We start from the raw sequence: 17,134 nt of genomic DNA, 5'->3' as shown, positions 1-17,134 counted from the left end.
TGCGTCTGTGTGAGGCAAGGATTTGGCATCGAGGGCAATTTCAAAATATTTTCACCGCTTCTCTAAAACGACTTCAGCACAGGCGGTGGCATTTTAATATTTGGAGACGATCCACAGCGAACCTTACAAATCTGTCCGTCGCTCCCGCCGCAACGCGGCACAGCAGCGTCACACAAAGCGATCACAGGGTCCACGGAAGCAGAACATTATTGGTACATTACTGAGTTGGGTAAAACCACATGGCAACATCGCCCCCTTACTGTCAAACTACTGAAAGATCTTCTGGCCTCAATCTTAATTTTGGAGCTTTCGTGACTGCAGGAATTATTCTTTGGTTTTTTCGGTAAAGTCACGTATAAAAATAAAATAATAAATTAAATAATAGCATACGACGTTTCGATTGCAACACAAGCAATCATCATCAGGTATAATGAAATAGCGACATAGAATATAACCAGAAAACTATAGACAGACATATAAGCAGACAGATATCACCAAGATACATAGAGAGAGCAACCCAGGTACAGAGAGAGGTGATCGTCTCTGTGGGGTGGCCTTACCCCCTCCCTCTCTCTGCCTCCGCCCCCCTCTGTCTATTTAAGGCCACCCCACAGAGACGATCACCTCTCTCTGTACCTGGGTTGCTCTCTCTATGTATCTTGGTGATATCTGTCTGCTTATATGTCTGTCTATAGTTTTCTGGTTATATTCTATGTCGCTATTTCATTATACCTGATGATGATTGCTTGTGTTGCAATCGAAACGTCGTATGCTATTATTTAATTTATTATTTTATTTTTATACGTGACTTTACCGAAAAAACCAAAGAATAATTCCTGCAGTCACGAAAGCTCCAAAATTAAGATTGAACCACTTCTACGGGGAAGTTCCAAGTTTACCTTTTTCTCTCTCTCTGGGTTTCTTGTTCTCTCTCTCTGCCTGTATATTTAGTGTAATTTTCTCTGTCTACACTCGTTTTGTATCGTTCTTAGGTTCTGCTCTGTCTGTGTGTCTCCGTTCCTCTTTTTTTATGTTTTGTCTTTCTTTGGAATTTTCACACTTAAATTCTAACTTAGCAATCTTTGAAATACGTAATCGACCAGGCAATGCGTTAATTGTGTGTTGACCGACTCTCTGTGTCGTTTTACATAACATTTCGATACTTTGCTAGGTTATTTAATTTAGTGTGTTCTGTCTCCCTCTAAGCCTGCTTACCTTACTCCCCTCCCTTCGTACTCATTGACATGTAAATGTTTTCCCTACCCCCTCCCTCTCTCTGCCTCCGCCCCCCTCTGTCTATTTAAGGCCACCCCACAGAGACGATCACCTCTCTCTGTACCTGGGTTGCTCTCTCTATGTATCTTGGTGATATCTGTCTGCTTATATGTCTGTCTATAGTTTTCTGGTTATATTCTATGTCGCTATTGCATTATACCTGATGATGATTGCTTGTGTTGCAATCTAAACGTCGTATGCTATTATTTAATTTATTATTTTATTTTTATACGTGACTTTACCGAAAAAACCAAAGAATGAATCTTCTGGCCTCTGAACTCAGCACCTTCGTGATAGCTGGGCGCTATGTGGCATGAATACTAAAAGTACTAAATGATTGATAATTATTTAACACTCTTCGAGGCCTCATTTTAGATAGATGCGAATTTCATCGACATCACACTAATTCCTAGGGGCCCCCTTAGCCCCCTAGAATTTAGTAGGAAGGTTGAGAATATGCGGTGGTTGTTTGTATAGCTCTGCAAAACACTTGGAATGAACACGACAAAGCTGTAGCTTACAAAAGCTTACGACAGCACCACCAAAGTATGTAAAGTTTTTTTTAAACCAAAAATAACATTTAATTTGAAAATTCAAGGAAACACACGACTCTGGGTGTGTTATTTAACTTTGTTTATTTGTACACAGATAACAAATACTGGAATGCTGCTGCATTGGTGTAATGGTTAGCAGGAGCACAGAACTCACAAACCAGAGGTCGCCGGTTGCTTCTCCCGGCGCGGCAGTTAAAAGACGGTGAAAGCTCCTCAAAACTATCGGGCCTCTGCCCATCCGACAATACAAATGGATCCCACGGCAGTTACACGATTGATCAGCACAAATGCAGTTCAGTAAACTGTGGGTCCTCCCACGTCTTCCGAGACATCTGGTCAGTGTCTAACCACAGGCCAAATATCCACTCCACTGCTGAAAAATGCACGATTTGAGAAACTATTCAATTTGCTTGCAAAACAGAGCGAATTTTCCGTGTATTCATAACTCACGTTCCACTCCGCTGTAAGCGTTACATAATACGTAGATTTATAAATGGTATTTTCCATTTTAATGATACACTTAGAGGAATAAAACACTTACCCTTAGGAATGTCTTTGTGGCTTCATGGACATTATTCAAGTGTTGGCCGACCTTCCGATGGTACCAGTACCAACGTTGCGCCAAATCACCAAGGCTATGTTATTCATACAATTTTTAAAAAAAATGAACCTGGCCCCTGATATCTGTTAAATGCTATTTGTTTTTTTATTATTATGTTTTGTCTTCTTTCCAATCAGTGTCTAATACTCGCTCCGACACGTGGTTCAGACACGCGGTCATTAACGACGACGGCAACAACAACAACAACAAAAAGAGCTAAAACGGTAAAGAGTTTCGATGACATTGAGAGAAAGTCAGCGGGCTTGGGCAGGACACGTCGCGAGAGGAGGCGATGGTCGATGCTCAAGCGTGGTGGCGGAGTGGTGGCAGCCAGCCAACGGAACGCGTCCGAGAGGACGTCCACAGACGGAGGCGATGAAATCTGCTCACGTGATGCAGCCGCTGCGTGGATCGCGGCCTTCTGCCAGACGTGGCTCCATCACGGTTGACGATGATTGCGATGATGCGCGTACGTATGCTGCACTTCTTTCGCGCCGTACGTAGCCAACCCTGCTAATGGGAGGTGCGACTTGTTTCAAGGGACGCGATATTAAGCCCAAAGGTGGACTTCCACACGCGGGGTTAAATGAAGGTCACACCCATCTCAGGCACTCGTGATTTTAGAGAGGTGGAATTTCGGAAGCGTCCGTTTCTTATCAGTCTCTGCGCCAAGCTAATAAAACCACCACATGGTCTCAAGTGGGGCCGTTGTTTTGAAGTCGAAATGCCTCGTGTGTGCATCAGCAGAGCGCGCACGTTCGTCACCATTTATGAAGTCATAAAAAAATACGCGGGTTTTATTCTGGGCATTTTGAAGGCTTTCAATGGAATCCTGATTTGAAGCTTTCGTGACTGCGGGAATCGATACTTTTTGGTTCTTTCGGTAAAGTCACGTAAATAGAAAAAAATATATAATACATCATGCGTGGAAACCCTCCCTGTAGAAGCGGTGCAATCTTTATTAGAAGCTTTCGTGACTGCAGGAATCCATAGGGAAGGGTTTCCACACGTGATATATTATTTTAGTATTTTATTTAACTTTTCTACCTACGTGACCTTACCGAATGAACCATAGAGTATGCTTTTAATGGCGAATAAGCTTTTATCATGTCTTCCAAAAAGACCAGCAAGACATTTAAGAGCGCACCCAGTAAAACATGCGCTGCCGCGTCTGGCAATGCAATCACCGTCTAAGGGTGTTTTTTTCTTTGACCGCTGCTCGGGGGGTAAATATCGCCTTGTTCACGAATGCACTCGCCACAGTTTTGTTATTTAAGAGCGCTGATGTAACGTCTGGCAACCCGTGTAGTTCCAACCCCGTTTTAATAGGCCAGTGGTGCGGGGTGTACAAAGCCCAGTTGAGGGGGGGGGGGGGCACACGACATGGTCAACGACGAAGCAAACGCTAAAACGCTGCACGGAGCGAGGAACGATGCGAGATCGTGCATTCTGATGTGGCTCTCACCTCCCTTCCCCCATGTGCACAAGAATAAATATTGCACCAACACGACTAGACTGCAGTATAGGAACTTAGACGGGGGGGGGGGGGCACTTCGAGCCTTCCACCCTCTCCATCTCCCCCCACCACTCTGCTGGGCTTTGTATGATAAGCAGTGTGGGTGGTTTCTGAAGAGCGTTTATTTGGACGTTATCCTTAAACCGAGGGGCAAAGAGTATTCGGGATCCGACCGTCTAAGGCGACGCGTTTCTTTCGAGGCCGCAATGTGGCGAGACGTTATCTCCCTCGCCTCGTACGCAGGAGCTCGTGGGTTCGATCACAACCTTGTTGACGCCTGTCGCATAGTTGGCGTTTGCGTGTTCTCTTTCCCCATGGTCACGTGGCACTTTCTGCTGGTCTACCAGAGTTGCCCCCCCGCCCCTTCCCTCCACGTTGAGAAACATGCGTTCAGATTATTTGGCTGCTGCTATAAACTGCCACGTATGATGATGATGATGATAATATGAGCCATTTTGATGAGATATTACATGTGGTCGGGTTGCCTTTATAAAAGAGCTAAAGGCTCAGTGGGCTTTAGCTGGTAAATAAGAAACTAGTATCGTAATAGTCTTATGGAAATAGCAAAATTCTAAGTGTAACTATACACTCCAATGGTAATATAATGTTCAGTGGGACAAGATTTGTACGTTTAGCAATTCAAAAGAAGCAACAGTTTGGCACGTAGTTTAACTTCCTCATTTAACTATGCTGTAGCAACACATGTTATCATGTATTTCCTGACATAAAGGATTTTACGCTCATACACAACATCGTGAATTGCAGTCACGTTTCACCATTAATCAAAATTGTTCCGCACACATGCCGAATAAACCAGCCCGCGATTACAGCTGCTGATGCCTTCACCAACGCAAGCAACGCGGACATCTGTACAGGCGACCTTTGAAGTGGATTAAAAACCGTCACGATGCGATACTCGTTTGCGAGTTTCACCAAATAAGTTTTCCAAAACACACACCGCGTAGGAAGTTTTTTTCCAGTGTCAATTTAAACGTTTCCAGTCAGGACGCCGGGAAGGGTGCGCACTGGTCGCGGGTTCACGACCGTGAGCCACGTTCCCATGCCCTCACGGCAGGGACATCTGCACGTCCGCGACGTCCCCTTCGCAGGCTTCCCCAGCCGCCAGGACGGCAGCGCCGACCGTCGATTTCGGCAGCCCGCTCGGGCCACCCGCGGCGTCCGTGCACACGCAATCGCCGAAGAGACCCGAGTCCGCCCGCCAAGGTTGAGGTTGGCGGTCCAACGTTGGGCCGTCCGCTGCGCTTGTACACGCGCAAGCGCCAGGACAGGGATCCACGTGCCAAGGCTGGCTGCTCAACGCGGGCTCGCCCGCGATACGTGTGCACTCGCAATCGTGGGAAACTGTGTTCACCTGCCGAGTTCGCGGGTCACACGGGTCGCTCGTGTACACGTGAGCGCCTGGACCAGGGTCGGCCTGCCAGGGCTGCCCGTTTGACGCGTCGCCCGCACAATTGCTCGCGCACGAATCCGACCGCCAGGGCTGAAAGTGGCAGCTCGACTCAGGGTCATGGGCAGCGCCGGGCGGCAGTGACGACGGCGGCTCGGAGTGGAGGTGAAGGCTGGCGGAGGCCACGTTGCGCTTGTGCCGCGGCAGCACGAGGCAGTAGCAGAGCAAAGAGCGCAGGCGCTCGAACACCGACCGGCGGAAGATGATAAAGATCCATGGGTCGAGGATGGGGTTGAATGAGGCGAAGCGTAGGCCGGTCAGGTCCCTCCCAAAGTTGTTGTTGCCTGGGTCGATCGCATTGATGAACGCGCTCACCTGGCACACAGAGAGGTTTGGTTATAACGCATGCAACAACCTTGCACCCTCCCCCCCCCGCCCTCCCGATTTGATGAATTGTAGTGTAAGGGTTGCGATGAACGTGACGCCTCTAGCGATTGCACGGTTGACATGTAGCTATCCGAACTGTTTTCGCGTCGTATGGAAACAAGTTGTTCGGTATGATGGCCAATGTTTTGTTCCGCGTCCTGGAAGCTTCTTCGGGAATTTATTTGAGCAGAACTGAGTTGAGCAGATGAAGCGAACCGCTCAATGCAGCTCCCGAAGAAGCCCCCAGCATATGGCGCAAAACGTCGGACACCATGTCGAACAACACGCAGTACGACCTGAAAACACATCAGCGATCTCGACAGCACAACTGTGAAAACCTACGCGTTTGGGTATACGCGACCCATTTACATACAATACAGCATATATCGATTCTTCTGCGAGTATGAGAATATATTTTAATGAATGCATCATTACATGTTTGTGGTATCGTGTTTGGAATGATGTCGCTTATTTGTTCCATGAGGCTGAATACTTTTTTTCTGGAGGGTCCTGCGTGTGCCCTTGTGGATCGTTGCGCTAATTCTTTAATGAGTGTCTTGCATGTTGGAAGAAACCGGAGGACATAAAGAATATCCATGCATACAGGGGAATAACCCTCACGTAACCATACAGATAGTTAATCAATGAATATGATATTATGATCATCATCATCCTTATCAGCTATGCACAATCCATTGCTGTGGATAATGAATTCCCCAAGTCATCACCATCCCTCACGAGAAGTTAACTACATCGCCTGGTGTGCAGAAAGCGGAGGGTTCGATCACCGACCCTGACGCCTGCATATTTAGAGTTTGCGTGTCTCTCTCTTCCTGCTGTTACATGAATTTTTCTACGAGTCTTCCAGAATCAACGTGTGTTTAGAGCGTTTAGCTGCTGTACATTTCAAACATGATACGCCACTTCTTTGAACTATCACTTGTGGCCAGCTCGCACCTGAAGAAGAGCTATAGAGCTCATTGGGTCTTACCTGGTACAATAAATAGTTCGTGATTTGAAGCTTTTGTGACTGCAGGAATTACTCTTTGGTTCTTTCGGTAAAGTCACGTAGAAAGAAAAATTAAATTAAATAATAGAACACGACGTTTCGATTGCAACACAAGCAATCGTCATCAGGTAAGAATGAATGAGAAAACAAACCTAGTAAACTTAGAAATGTAATGCAATACAACACAGAGAGTCAGCTAATACAACAGTCAACACCCTACCTGGTTGATTACTAATTTTGAGGCTGAGTCGACCAACGGGAGGCCCCAGAACGGTTCAGATAATTGTCACCGAAAGTGGCCAGTGAGCGGGAATCGAACCCGGGTCGCCTGGTTCGCAGCGCAGCGCGGTGCGCCAACCGCCACACGACCTCTCCCCGTAACGGGCACATATTCACCGACGCCACAGAAGAATGGGCCGGTTTCAATTCACTCCGTCAAACAATGGCTCTCCATCGAGCCCTATCAGCACATCGTGCGGCAGGCGAGGCCGTATCAATCTAAAGTCTAAACCAATGGACAGTTGATAATAGCCCCCCTCGTGCGACGACGACGACGACCGCGGTCACGGATGCAAATCACTCAACGCGTTATTCAGCTGCAGTTGGCGCCACAACCGTAAGCCTGCCATAGATCTCTCTCAATCACTTACGAAAGCTATAACGCTGATACGGTTACACGAGTGCAACAACGAAATTAACTACGTCGCCGCATAACAGCTCCTTGCCATTCAATAGTCTGAAAATCGTGTGAGAAAGAATGTAGTGGACAGCAGATATTTTTTTTACTTCATAAATATTTTGTCAGAAAATTTGGAGGGGAAAAACCGGAGGACCGGGAGAAAAATCCATGCGACCACAGGGAGAGACACGCAAACTCCAAATATACAGCAGGCATCAGGTTCGAAATCGAATCCACGACCTCCTGTATACCAGATGAGGTCATTAACATCTCGCCATCGCGAAATGTTAATTACCTCATCTGCTAATTAACATCGTGTTGGAATCCACGACAATAATAACAACTATTATTATTTACAACTTGTTATTGACCCACTGCTGGATGAAGGCCTCCCTACGCTGTTTCAGTCATGGGGGTTGTTTTCATCACACTTCACCGCATTGGTCAGTGCGGGTTGGTGAAGTTTGGTGGCTGGGGTGGGGGCATCCAGGACCAGTTTCGATGTCACTCACCACTGATGTTAGGCGTGGCCAGGAATTAAACTCATGTGCCCTGATGAATAGCAACAGTGCGCTCTCCCCTGCTCCACCCTACCAGTGTACAATTCGTGTGGAGTTACAGAGAACTGAAAAAGTGCTGAGCATGATCATTCGAGCCTGAAGGCAGTTGTGCACTGTGCACTATATATAGGTGGTGGGAAGTGCATGGAGATTTTATCAGGCATCTGTGAGAATGTTTGACGGCTACACCACTTGGTCAACATTACTGTGGATGCGTTTCATGCGTGAGCCTTTTGACAATACAGTATGTGCGTACAACATTGTTGAAAGGCTATAGAAATGCGTTGACGGTTGATAAACGTTGACAATTTTGTGAGACGATGCTTTTTCAACGGGGTTGTAATGGGCCACAGGCTGTTTGTTTAAACAAATGCCACCGATGCAAGCGGTTGGCGAACCTGTCCTCTGGTTTTCCCAGGATCGTCCTCTTTTTGAGGGAGCTGTCCTAGCATATCTGCAAGTCTTCCCGCAACAAAAAAAGTCATGGGTTTCGTCAGTTACAAGCAGTTCTCCCATCTTCCGGTATTGTAAGATTATTATACTCTTTGGTTATTTCGGTAAAGTCACGTAGGTATATATAAAAAAAGGGTTTTTTTTCCGGTAAAGTCACGTAGGTATAATTTTAATTTTTTATATACCTACGTGACTTTACCGAAAGAACCAAAGAGTATGGATTCCTGCAGTCACGAAAGCTTCAAATCAAGATTGTAAGATTATTCTTTCCATGATATATCTCGGCTTTTTTAAATCTCAGAGGTGGCTACCCCTGTTGCAACCCGGCTTTGAACCCAGGATCTTGATGGTGCCACCTCAGTACTCTGACGTGGCATTAGTCTCCTGAAATAATTTAAATACATGCTATTGGTAAATATTGCTCTGTTGAGCTATAAACGGCGTAAATGCGAACAAAGATGGTTACCGCATCGCACGCTTTCAGATGCGCGTTTTCTTCCGTCTGGAACGCTCTTCATTCCGATATTAGGAAGCCACTAAAGCAATGCACTTTTAAATATAGGATTGAAAACGCATTGCTTTAGAACTGATTTGCGTGTTCGGTTTGTTCTCCTTCCCCCGCACCTACAATTTTCATGGTTGGCCATGTACGGTGCGAAAAAAAGTTCAACATACCGACATATTGTTACATAAAACAATGTTGTTGTCGCCCGATTGCTCTGTTTAACTGTGGCTGGAACACAGAGACCATAACGTTGCCTGTGGCCCTGAACATTTTCAACTTTTAATCGAAACTGCCTTCATGCACAAAGTGATTGCGTGGCCGTCAAAGTGATCCGGCCCAATATGGCTGAATGTTTTATACAAATGGAGATATTTTACAAGAAATATTTATCAAAGCTAAATAACACACATTAGTTATTTTTGACGTTTTTTTCCGTTTATTTCGCCTAATTTATCTAACATTTCTGAATATTTGTTTTGTTTGTTTGTTTTACTCATAGGCCACGCAGGCTCCTTTTCTTGCCTAGATCGGCCTGCCAGGGCTTGCCGGGCCAAGCCACTCAGGCGAAAGGGCACGGTAGGGGTCAGGCCATCCAACGTCCACTTTATTCATGATCGTGTGCGCTCTCGTTGAGTTGACTATCTCATGATGTGCAATTGTGTTGGAGAGGCAACAGAGTTGCTTCAACATAGGATGCTTCATAATATTTGAATAATGCAAACAAAGTTATACTGTGGATAGTTTTTTTTGGTTAGGTGGCATAAATATAAATGTGTTGTTAAACCCGCCGCCACCCGACACAGCCAATTAGTAAGGTTTGTCGCGTACACTACCATCATCAGGTGCCATCCAAATTTGTGGAGAAAACAGGAGCATTTCTCCACAAATCTGGCTGTCGCCTGACGATGCCTATTGTAACTACTGGCAAAACGTCGTACTCAAATTTTAAATGGTGTGGGTTTACTCTCCAACACACCAGTGTGCTGCACTAGTAACGAATTGGCATGTTTCGTTTACGCGACAAACCTTACTAATTGGCTGTGTCAAGTGGCGGCGGGTTTAACGACAGATATTTACGCGATCTCACCAAAAAAAATATCTCTATTATGGACAATATTGGTTGCGAAAGTCTAAGTGTTAAACATACTGTGGAGAGTTGCATCGTTTAACTTTAACTCAATTCCCATTACCCCGAGGACGTAGATGTTATTTATATAAAATGCATCTTCAGCAGTTGATTTCCTTCCTTGTTAATCCACTGAGACAGCACAATATGATTGTCAGTTTGAGTCTATAAAGCACTCTAATGCCATACTGTCATGTCTATATGATGTACTGTAATGTTTGTATAGATTATTGTTGTTCTAAAATTAGACATGATACAATTCAATGGGCTGTTGGTGTACTTTACTGTACAGGCCAATTTAAGTTTCCCCAGCATGCCAACATTATCAACACAGCCCTCATCAACTTCCCCATTCCCTGCAGCACACTCAAAAGCCCCAAATGCCCCAGTATCCTGTCCTGCCTGCCCCGAGTGGCATGCCCACCCTCCCCCATCCTGCCATCAGCAAGGCCCGTGCTGGAACCAACGTGAAGGCCTGTTCCTCCTGTCCTGTTACCAGCTGCTAAGGCCTCCTCCCTCCTGTTGTACAGCCTCTCTTAACAAATAGGTGTACAGCGGGATAAACGCACGTGCTAAACATTCTCCCAACGTCCTATCGTGGATCAGAGAAGAAATTCCTGCATTTCCGGACATTAAGCAACTTCCATCAAATGCGGAATACGCTTGACATGCAATGTAATGTAGCCCCCAGAGCCTCCGGACAGCTGAATTGCACATGAATGTTTTCAGCAAACTATATGTATAATGGAGGGGAGGGGTGGTGGTGTAGCTATTGAGCTTGCAGGAGATGCAACTGCGCCAGGGCCCACCGGCTGGAGGGGCCCAAGTGTCGGAACATGTAGTGGAAGGGAAATTGCTTACACTAAGGCCCATGCCAACCACGCTAGGCCACAAAACAATGGGGCAGTGGATTTTTCTCGGGGTCCTGCGGTTTTCCCCTCCACATTTCGAAACATGCGTTTCGAGTATTTGGCTGCTATACATTTCTACATGATAAGCTACTGCGTTGAGCTATCATTTGTGGCCAGGTCAATTCTGAAAAAGAGCTACGTAACTCGGTGGGTTTTACCTGGTAAAATAAAAGTTAAAATAGTTTCCTTGCATTTGATCTATTAATACATTACTCATAGTCCACCACAACAGCGCATAATATAGTTCATACTTGGGGTGTGTTCAATAGGAAAAGCTCGCTGCCGTGGCGCGCTACGAAATTGAATTATAATTTTTATTGAGCAGTGTGTTCGGATGTCGAGAGCCATCGCATCAGCGCTGTGACGTCACGACTCACTCGCTCTGCCAATGAACGCGCGCGCATGGCACGTGTTGTGTGTCCACGAAACCGAGAGTTCGCAGGGTGAGGTAGGGCGGCACCTCCGATTGGTTGGATTTTGACACGCTCGCCAAACGCTCAGGCTGAGGCAGCTCTCTCAGACCTTTCGCTTCGTGTCGCGATGCGCGCTGGGCTGCTCACAAGGTCATCGTTCAAAAGGAAAGCAGCTCCAAAGTAACTCTGGAGGCGCTCTCGACCATTGGACGCACCACCGATGTTGCAAAACGTCCGATTGCTGAGCCTGCTTATGCAATTAAACGCTCTCTGATGCATGGAAACCATGTATTGCTGCAAATCACACATTCTCTAATTGTCCCGCACCACCGATTGGAACGGTTGGCTACGTTTCAGTGCGAAATAAGTTCAACATACATACAGTTCAACACACGTATATGCCAATACAGAAATAACAATGCCCCTTAAATATCCTGGAAAGGATGACGAAGTCTCAATGCTTTTCTCGGGAGGGTCCTGCATTTGGAGGTTTGGCGAATTCTATGAATGAGTGTTTCACACCGTGACGGCTTGCAGGTCACAAATGACGTCTGAAAGTGTCATCATATCTTGTATAATGAAACCGTGGAGAATGTTCAACACTTTTACTGTTCAAACGATTTTTGTAGTTTACCAGGTAAGGCCCACTGAGCTATATAGCTCTTTTTCAGAAGCGATTTGGCCACAAATGAAAGCTCAACGAAGTGGCTTATCATGTGGAAATGTATAGCAGCCAAATACTCTAAACCACATGTTTCGAAATGTGGAGGGGAAATCCGGAGGACCCGGAGAAAAATCCATGCGACCACGGGGAGAACATGCAAACTCTAAATATAGAGCAGGCGTCAGGGTCGAGATCGAACCCACGAACTCCTGCATACCAGACGAGGCAGATAACATCTCGCCACAGAGGCACCCTTGCTTCGTCTACCGCACCTATCTCCTCAGCAAACGGAATAGCAAATTGCTTCTGGCTGAATCTTCTTCTGAGCTCTATTTGACCGACGCAATTATCTTCTCAACGACAGGGGAGATCCTATTGGCGAAGAGCGTGAGTGAACATTTCCGAAGCTGCAAACCTTCTTGATCATCATTACTATCATTGTCATCTTCTTCAATCAGCAACAAGCCACTGCTGGATGAAAGCCTCCCTAGGTCATTACTATCTTTCACGGTGTGTCTTGCAATGTAATGATCCATCTAGCACCGTCATGTAAACTAATTTCATAGATCCATCTCCACAGCGGACTTACTCGGATGCACGAATTATCTCATTTAGTTGCCACTCCGTCGTTAGTCTCGACCATCAGCCATCACCTCTTAGCGACACGTCGTGCCAAAGCCCACTTGCTGTCTTCTTAACAGTCAATATGATGTCTCTAACATGCTGAAGGTCTCCAATCCTTGTGTTCCCCTGTCTCTTAATGTAATGCTAAGCGTACATCTCTCCACGCTTCTCTGTGCACTTTAAAGTTTTTGATCCGTACCCTCAGTTGCTATGTTGATCCGTACATAATATGAGGTAATCCACATTCATGAAATTCCTTTTTTTCTTTCAATACCTCCGAGGTTAACGCATGCGCAAAAGCATCAGAGAAAAACAAGCATATATGCACGTGTTTGTTATTCTTGTTTGCATTACAGTCTTAAGTCCTCTGCAGATAACGCAGAGGATACGTTCCACACATCTCAATTGTCCATTTCCCATAACTATCTGAGGGATGCAGCCGGTATTGCCGACCCTAGTCTCCAACATAACTCACTGAGCAAAGTTTGCTGATAGGGGGGGGGGCCCAACTCAATTACCCGCTATCGCCTCTCCAGACTCCCCAGCGGATTTAGTAGAAGCAGAATTCGACTCAAGCGCAAACGCCACTGCCAGCAAAGAGGGTCTTTGTGTAACAGGATCAGTCTCTCCAATCTTCAAAGCGCAGCCGGAGCAGCCTGAGCCCCCAAACGATTTCTCGCACGGGTCCACAGAGAGAGAGAGACAGGGAGAGTAATAAATTGTGACTCTCAAAGGAATCCTTCAAGAAAGGAACAATCAGTAATAAATAAAAAGACGCTATTCGTGCATACTCATGGATTGTGTAACGCTTTCTCGAATGCCTTCTTTGTATTTGGTGATCGGCGAGGAAGTCGATAGCTACTCGGGGCGTGCAGCATCCGTTTGCAGCATGCACAGTTTGAGTCTCCAAGATTTGGGCACTGTGCTAATCGGAAGTGCGGGGGAAGGACTTTGTGGAAAATCAATCAACAGCTCTCACTGACCCCAGATTAAAGCCGCTAAAACAACTTAAAATCCCGTTAGGCAGAATCCACCCAGCACATCACCCCTGAAGGACTGTGTTGATGGGAAGTCAACGGTGATCATTTCTAGAATAAGAAAAAACGTTGATTCACGAAACCCCTTCAATACCTGGAGAGTAAACCCATAACATTTACAATTGGAGTACGACGTTTCTCCAGTAATTACAACTAGCAACATCAGGGGGCAGCCAGATTTGTGGAGAAAAGAGGAGCAGAAAGTAGGAGCCCGATAAACTATTTCGGGTTTACTCTCTGACACACCAGTGTGCTGTACTAGTAACGAATTGGCATGTTTTGTTTACGTTACGATGTAACCAAAAAACCTCTATTATGGATTCTTCAATAACATTCCGCTAGATTACCTTATGTTATTTCCAAAGACGGTTAGTGCATCGCACGCTTTCACATGCGCTTCTGTGGCTATCTGGAACGCTCTTTCATCCGATATTAGGAAGCCACTGGTGCTGTGCACGTTTAAATCATCTAGATTGAAAACTAATTTATTTAGAAGTGCTCTTTGTATTGAGTTTGTTCTCTCTCCGTGGCGGTCGCGTGGATTGTTCTCCGGGTTTCTCCGTTTTTTTCTCCTCCACATTTATAAATATGCGTTTAGATTATTTGGCTACTCTCAATTTTCACATTGATGGTGATATAATGTACTTCAATGAGCTATTATGTGTGGTCAGTACATCTCGAAAAAAAAGCTAATATCACAGTGGGCTTTACTTGGCAAATACAAGTTTAGTTAACATCAATAGCGGTCATCCTACGCATACTGTTTAAATATACAGTACAAGATGGTCCAAGAGTCAAGACATAAAATGATGAAATTTATTTTAACAAATCACATCGGGTTATTTAATTTATTTTACCAAATGTTCAAACTTCAATGCACATTCATGCATGCAATGAATAATTTAGAAATTAATTTTGAACTATTTTTTGGTTTGTTTAGGATTAAAGGAGTAATCTTTGAACATTCAGAAATACGTTTTGTCTCAATTCTTTCGGGGTTCCTGGGTCGAGTTATGTAAATGACGGATTTGAGGTGGCCTCACACAGGAAAAAACATATTCGTAATGATAACAGATAACATATTAACTTAATGAAGAAACAATTAAAATGTTTTAATATCAGTGTAAACATACATGAAATAGTCATGTATCCTGACTTTTTGGCCACCCTATACTGTGTGTATATACCCAGCGGCCACGGCCGTCCATAGGGGGGTGCAGGCCAAATCACACTGTGGGTCACTGGACGCTTTCAAACTAAACCGTAAGTGTATTACATCTGACACCGTGACGCCGAAGCGCGTGCCCTCCCCCCCCAAGCGCGGGGCCCAGGGCGGCCGCCCAGATTTGCCATATACCCTAGGGGGACAGGCTCGTCTGCCAAGAGCAACCCCCCGCCCCCCACACGTGCACCGCCGCGCGATTACCGTGAGGGGCAGCGAGCAGATGAGGAAGATGAGCGTCATGACCACGAGCAGCACGAGGTTGTCCACCTCGACCCCGCGCGCGTGCTTCATCCGGCGGTGCAGGGACAACTTGCGGCGCAGGGACAACGTGCGGGGCTGCTGCTGCTGCTGCTTATGCTGCTGCTGCTTATGCTGCTGCTGCTGTTGCTGACAGCCCCGGCAAGCTGCGGGGGGTGCCGACAGCAGCAGCCGCCGTCGCATGGCGCGCAGGGACAGCATGACGGACGCGTTGCATGCGAGCACGGCCACGATGAGTGCCGAGAGGAAGAGCGCGTAGAGCACGGAGTAGCCCGGCTCGTGGCGCATCTCCACGTAGCACCACGTGCACGGCTTGTACATGCGCGAGCGGCCAAAGCGCATCACGGGCATGAGCGCGGCGAGCAGACTGAGCAGGTAGATGCCGGCCAGCACCCCGAATGCTCCGGCTCGCCGCACGAGCCTCCTGTACGCGTACGGGTGGCTCAGCGAGAGGCAGCGCTCGAACGCCATGGCGAATAGGATGCCCATCGTGGCCGCGCCGAAGAAGAGCATGCAGCAGGTGAAGTAGAGGCACAGGGAGTCGCCGCCCAGCTCACGCAGGGTGCTGTTGCGGCTGTAGGCGGTGAGCACGACTGGGCTTGAGAGCAGGGTGCTGAACAGGTCGGTGGCGGTGAGCGCGCACACGAGGGTGAAGAAGACGCTGCGCTTGCTATCGGGTCGCGAGCACCAGAGGATGGAGGCGGCGGCGACGTTTCCGACCACGCCGACGCAGAACATGAGCGCGGCGGGGGTGGCCGAACTGCCGGCGGGGATGCTCGCGCATTGCTCCTGCGACTCGTTCATCGGGAGATGTTGCTCCAGCAGGACGGAAGGGTCTTGTCTCGGCGGGTTCCAAGGACTTGCTCCGATAGGTTGTAGGGTTTGTCCAGCAGATGAAGAAAGTTAGCCGGTAGATGAAGAAGTTAGCCGGCAAAACTAAGGTCTGGCAAGTGTGTAACTTGTTCAAGAAATAAAACAATTTAACTGAACAAAAAATAAGTTTGCCCAAGGGGGAGATACCTGGTTCAGCATATGATGTACCCACGAGATCAACAGCTACATTTCTCGAATAGAGGACACAGTGATGATTCTTTGCAGGAGACGCAGCGATGATCTCGAAGGGAACGGACGTCTCCGGGAGACAAAGGCGTGCGATGATCCCCGCAGAGACGAGTGGAGTGCAGGCCGACAGTTGAGTGGGACAGACAGTGGAGTTGAGTGGGAGAATATACGAGAGCCGAGTGCAGAGTTTAGTGCTGAGTATAGACTTGAGTTGAGTGCGGAGTTGAGTGTAGCGAAATTAGTTAAATATAGTGTCGTGTAGAGTTCAATTAATTATACAGCAAAGCGCATCGCAGAGTGTAGAGCGATGTGTGTGCTTGGTACGTGTTGGTATTGTTGTTGTGATTGTTGTTTTCTCACAGGGCGACCGCGGTTCACAACATTGGAGTCTAGTGCCTGCTAGGCACGCGTTACAACACCGCGCTGGACATTGCGACACCCCGAATCGGACGCACGTGGTCGCGACAGCCGTTCTTGCCCACGCCGAGTTGACCACACCAGCCGGGCCTCCCAGTGACGCCCTGCACCCTCATCCCCTCCCCTCCCTTCTTGCCCTGCACCCTCTCCCTCTCCTTCACCGTGGGGGTGCCGCGGGCAGTAGTGTGGTCGCAAGAAGGGGAGGGGGTGAGCCATTCACAACGCCTCCCCTCCCCTATATCGCTTCGTCACCCCCCTTATCTTAAGAGAGGGAGCGTCTTTGCCTTTAATATCTGGACAGTTCAGCAGCATTGATTCAAGCAAGCCTGGCCGCGCTGATGAGACACTGAATTTCGAAGTTGGTCCACGGGTTTGCTTGTGCTGATTGTATCAATGCTGCTGAAAGTATGC

At 47.1% G+C, this 17,134-nt stretch overlaps 1 protein-coding gene across 1 annotated transcript; it reads right to left on the bottom strand.

Annotated features, from left to right (window-relative positions):
* Positions 1 to 1,958: 1,958 nt before the first annotated feature.
* LOC133342252 (prostaglandin E2 receptor EP2 subtype-like) lies at positions 1,959 to 16,788 on the bottom strand. The gene is made up of 2 exons (XM_061551289.1): positions 15,188 to 16,788; positions 1,959 to 5,729 (listed from the first exon to the last, which is right to left on the bottom strand). The coding sequence occupies exons 1-2, from the start codon at positions 16,046 to 16,048 to the stop codon at positions 5,013 to 5,015; spliced, it is 1,578 nt and encodes a 525-aa protein (XP_061407273.1). The 5' UTR covers positions 16,049 to 16,788; the 3' UTR covers positions 1,959 to 5,012.
* Between the last annotated feature and the right edge of the window lie 346 nt (positions 16,789 to 17,134).

Source organism: Lethenteron reissneri, chromosome 14, assembly GCF_015708825.2.
Source record: "Lethenteron reissneri isolate LAM-NWPU_2019-01 chromosome 14, ASM1570882v1, whole genome shotgun sequence".
Lineage (NCBI taxonomy): Eukaryota > Metazoa > Chordata > Hyperoartia > Petromyzontiformes > Petromyzontidae > Lethenteron > Lethenteron reissneri.
Note: the sequence above shows the minus strand (reverse complement) of the source record. Positions and strands in the feature narration are given on the sequence as shown.

Excerpts from the sequence above, each read along its gene's own strand:
- LOC133342252 (XM_061551289.1), bottom strand. The coding sequence starts at position 16,048 with ATGAACGAGTCGCAGGAGCAATGCGCGAGCATCCCCGCCGGCAGTTCG. Across the intron at positions 5,730-15,187 it reads TCTGCTCGCTGCCCCTCACG|GTGAGCGCGTTCATCAATGC; the intron begins GTAATCGCGCGG and ends TCTGTGTGCCAG.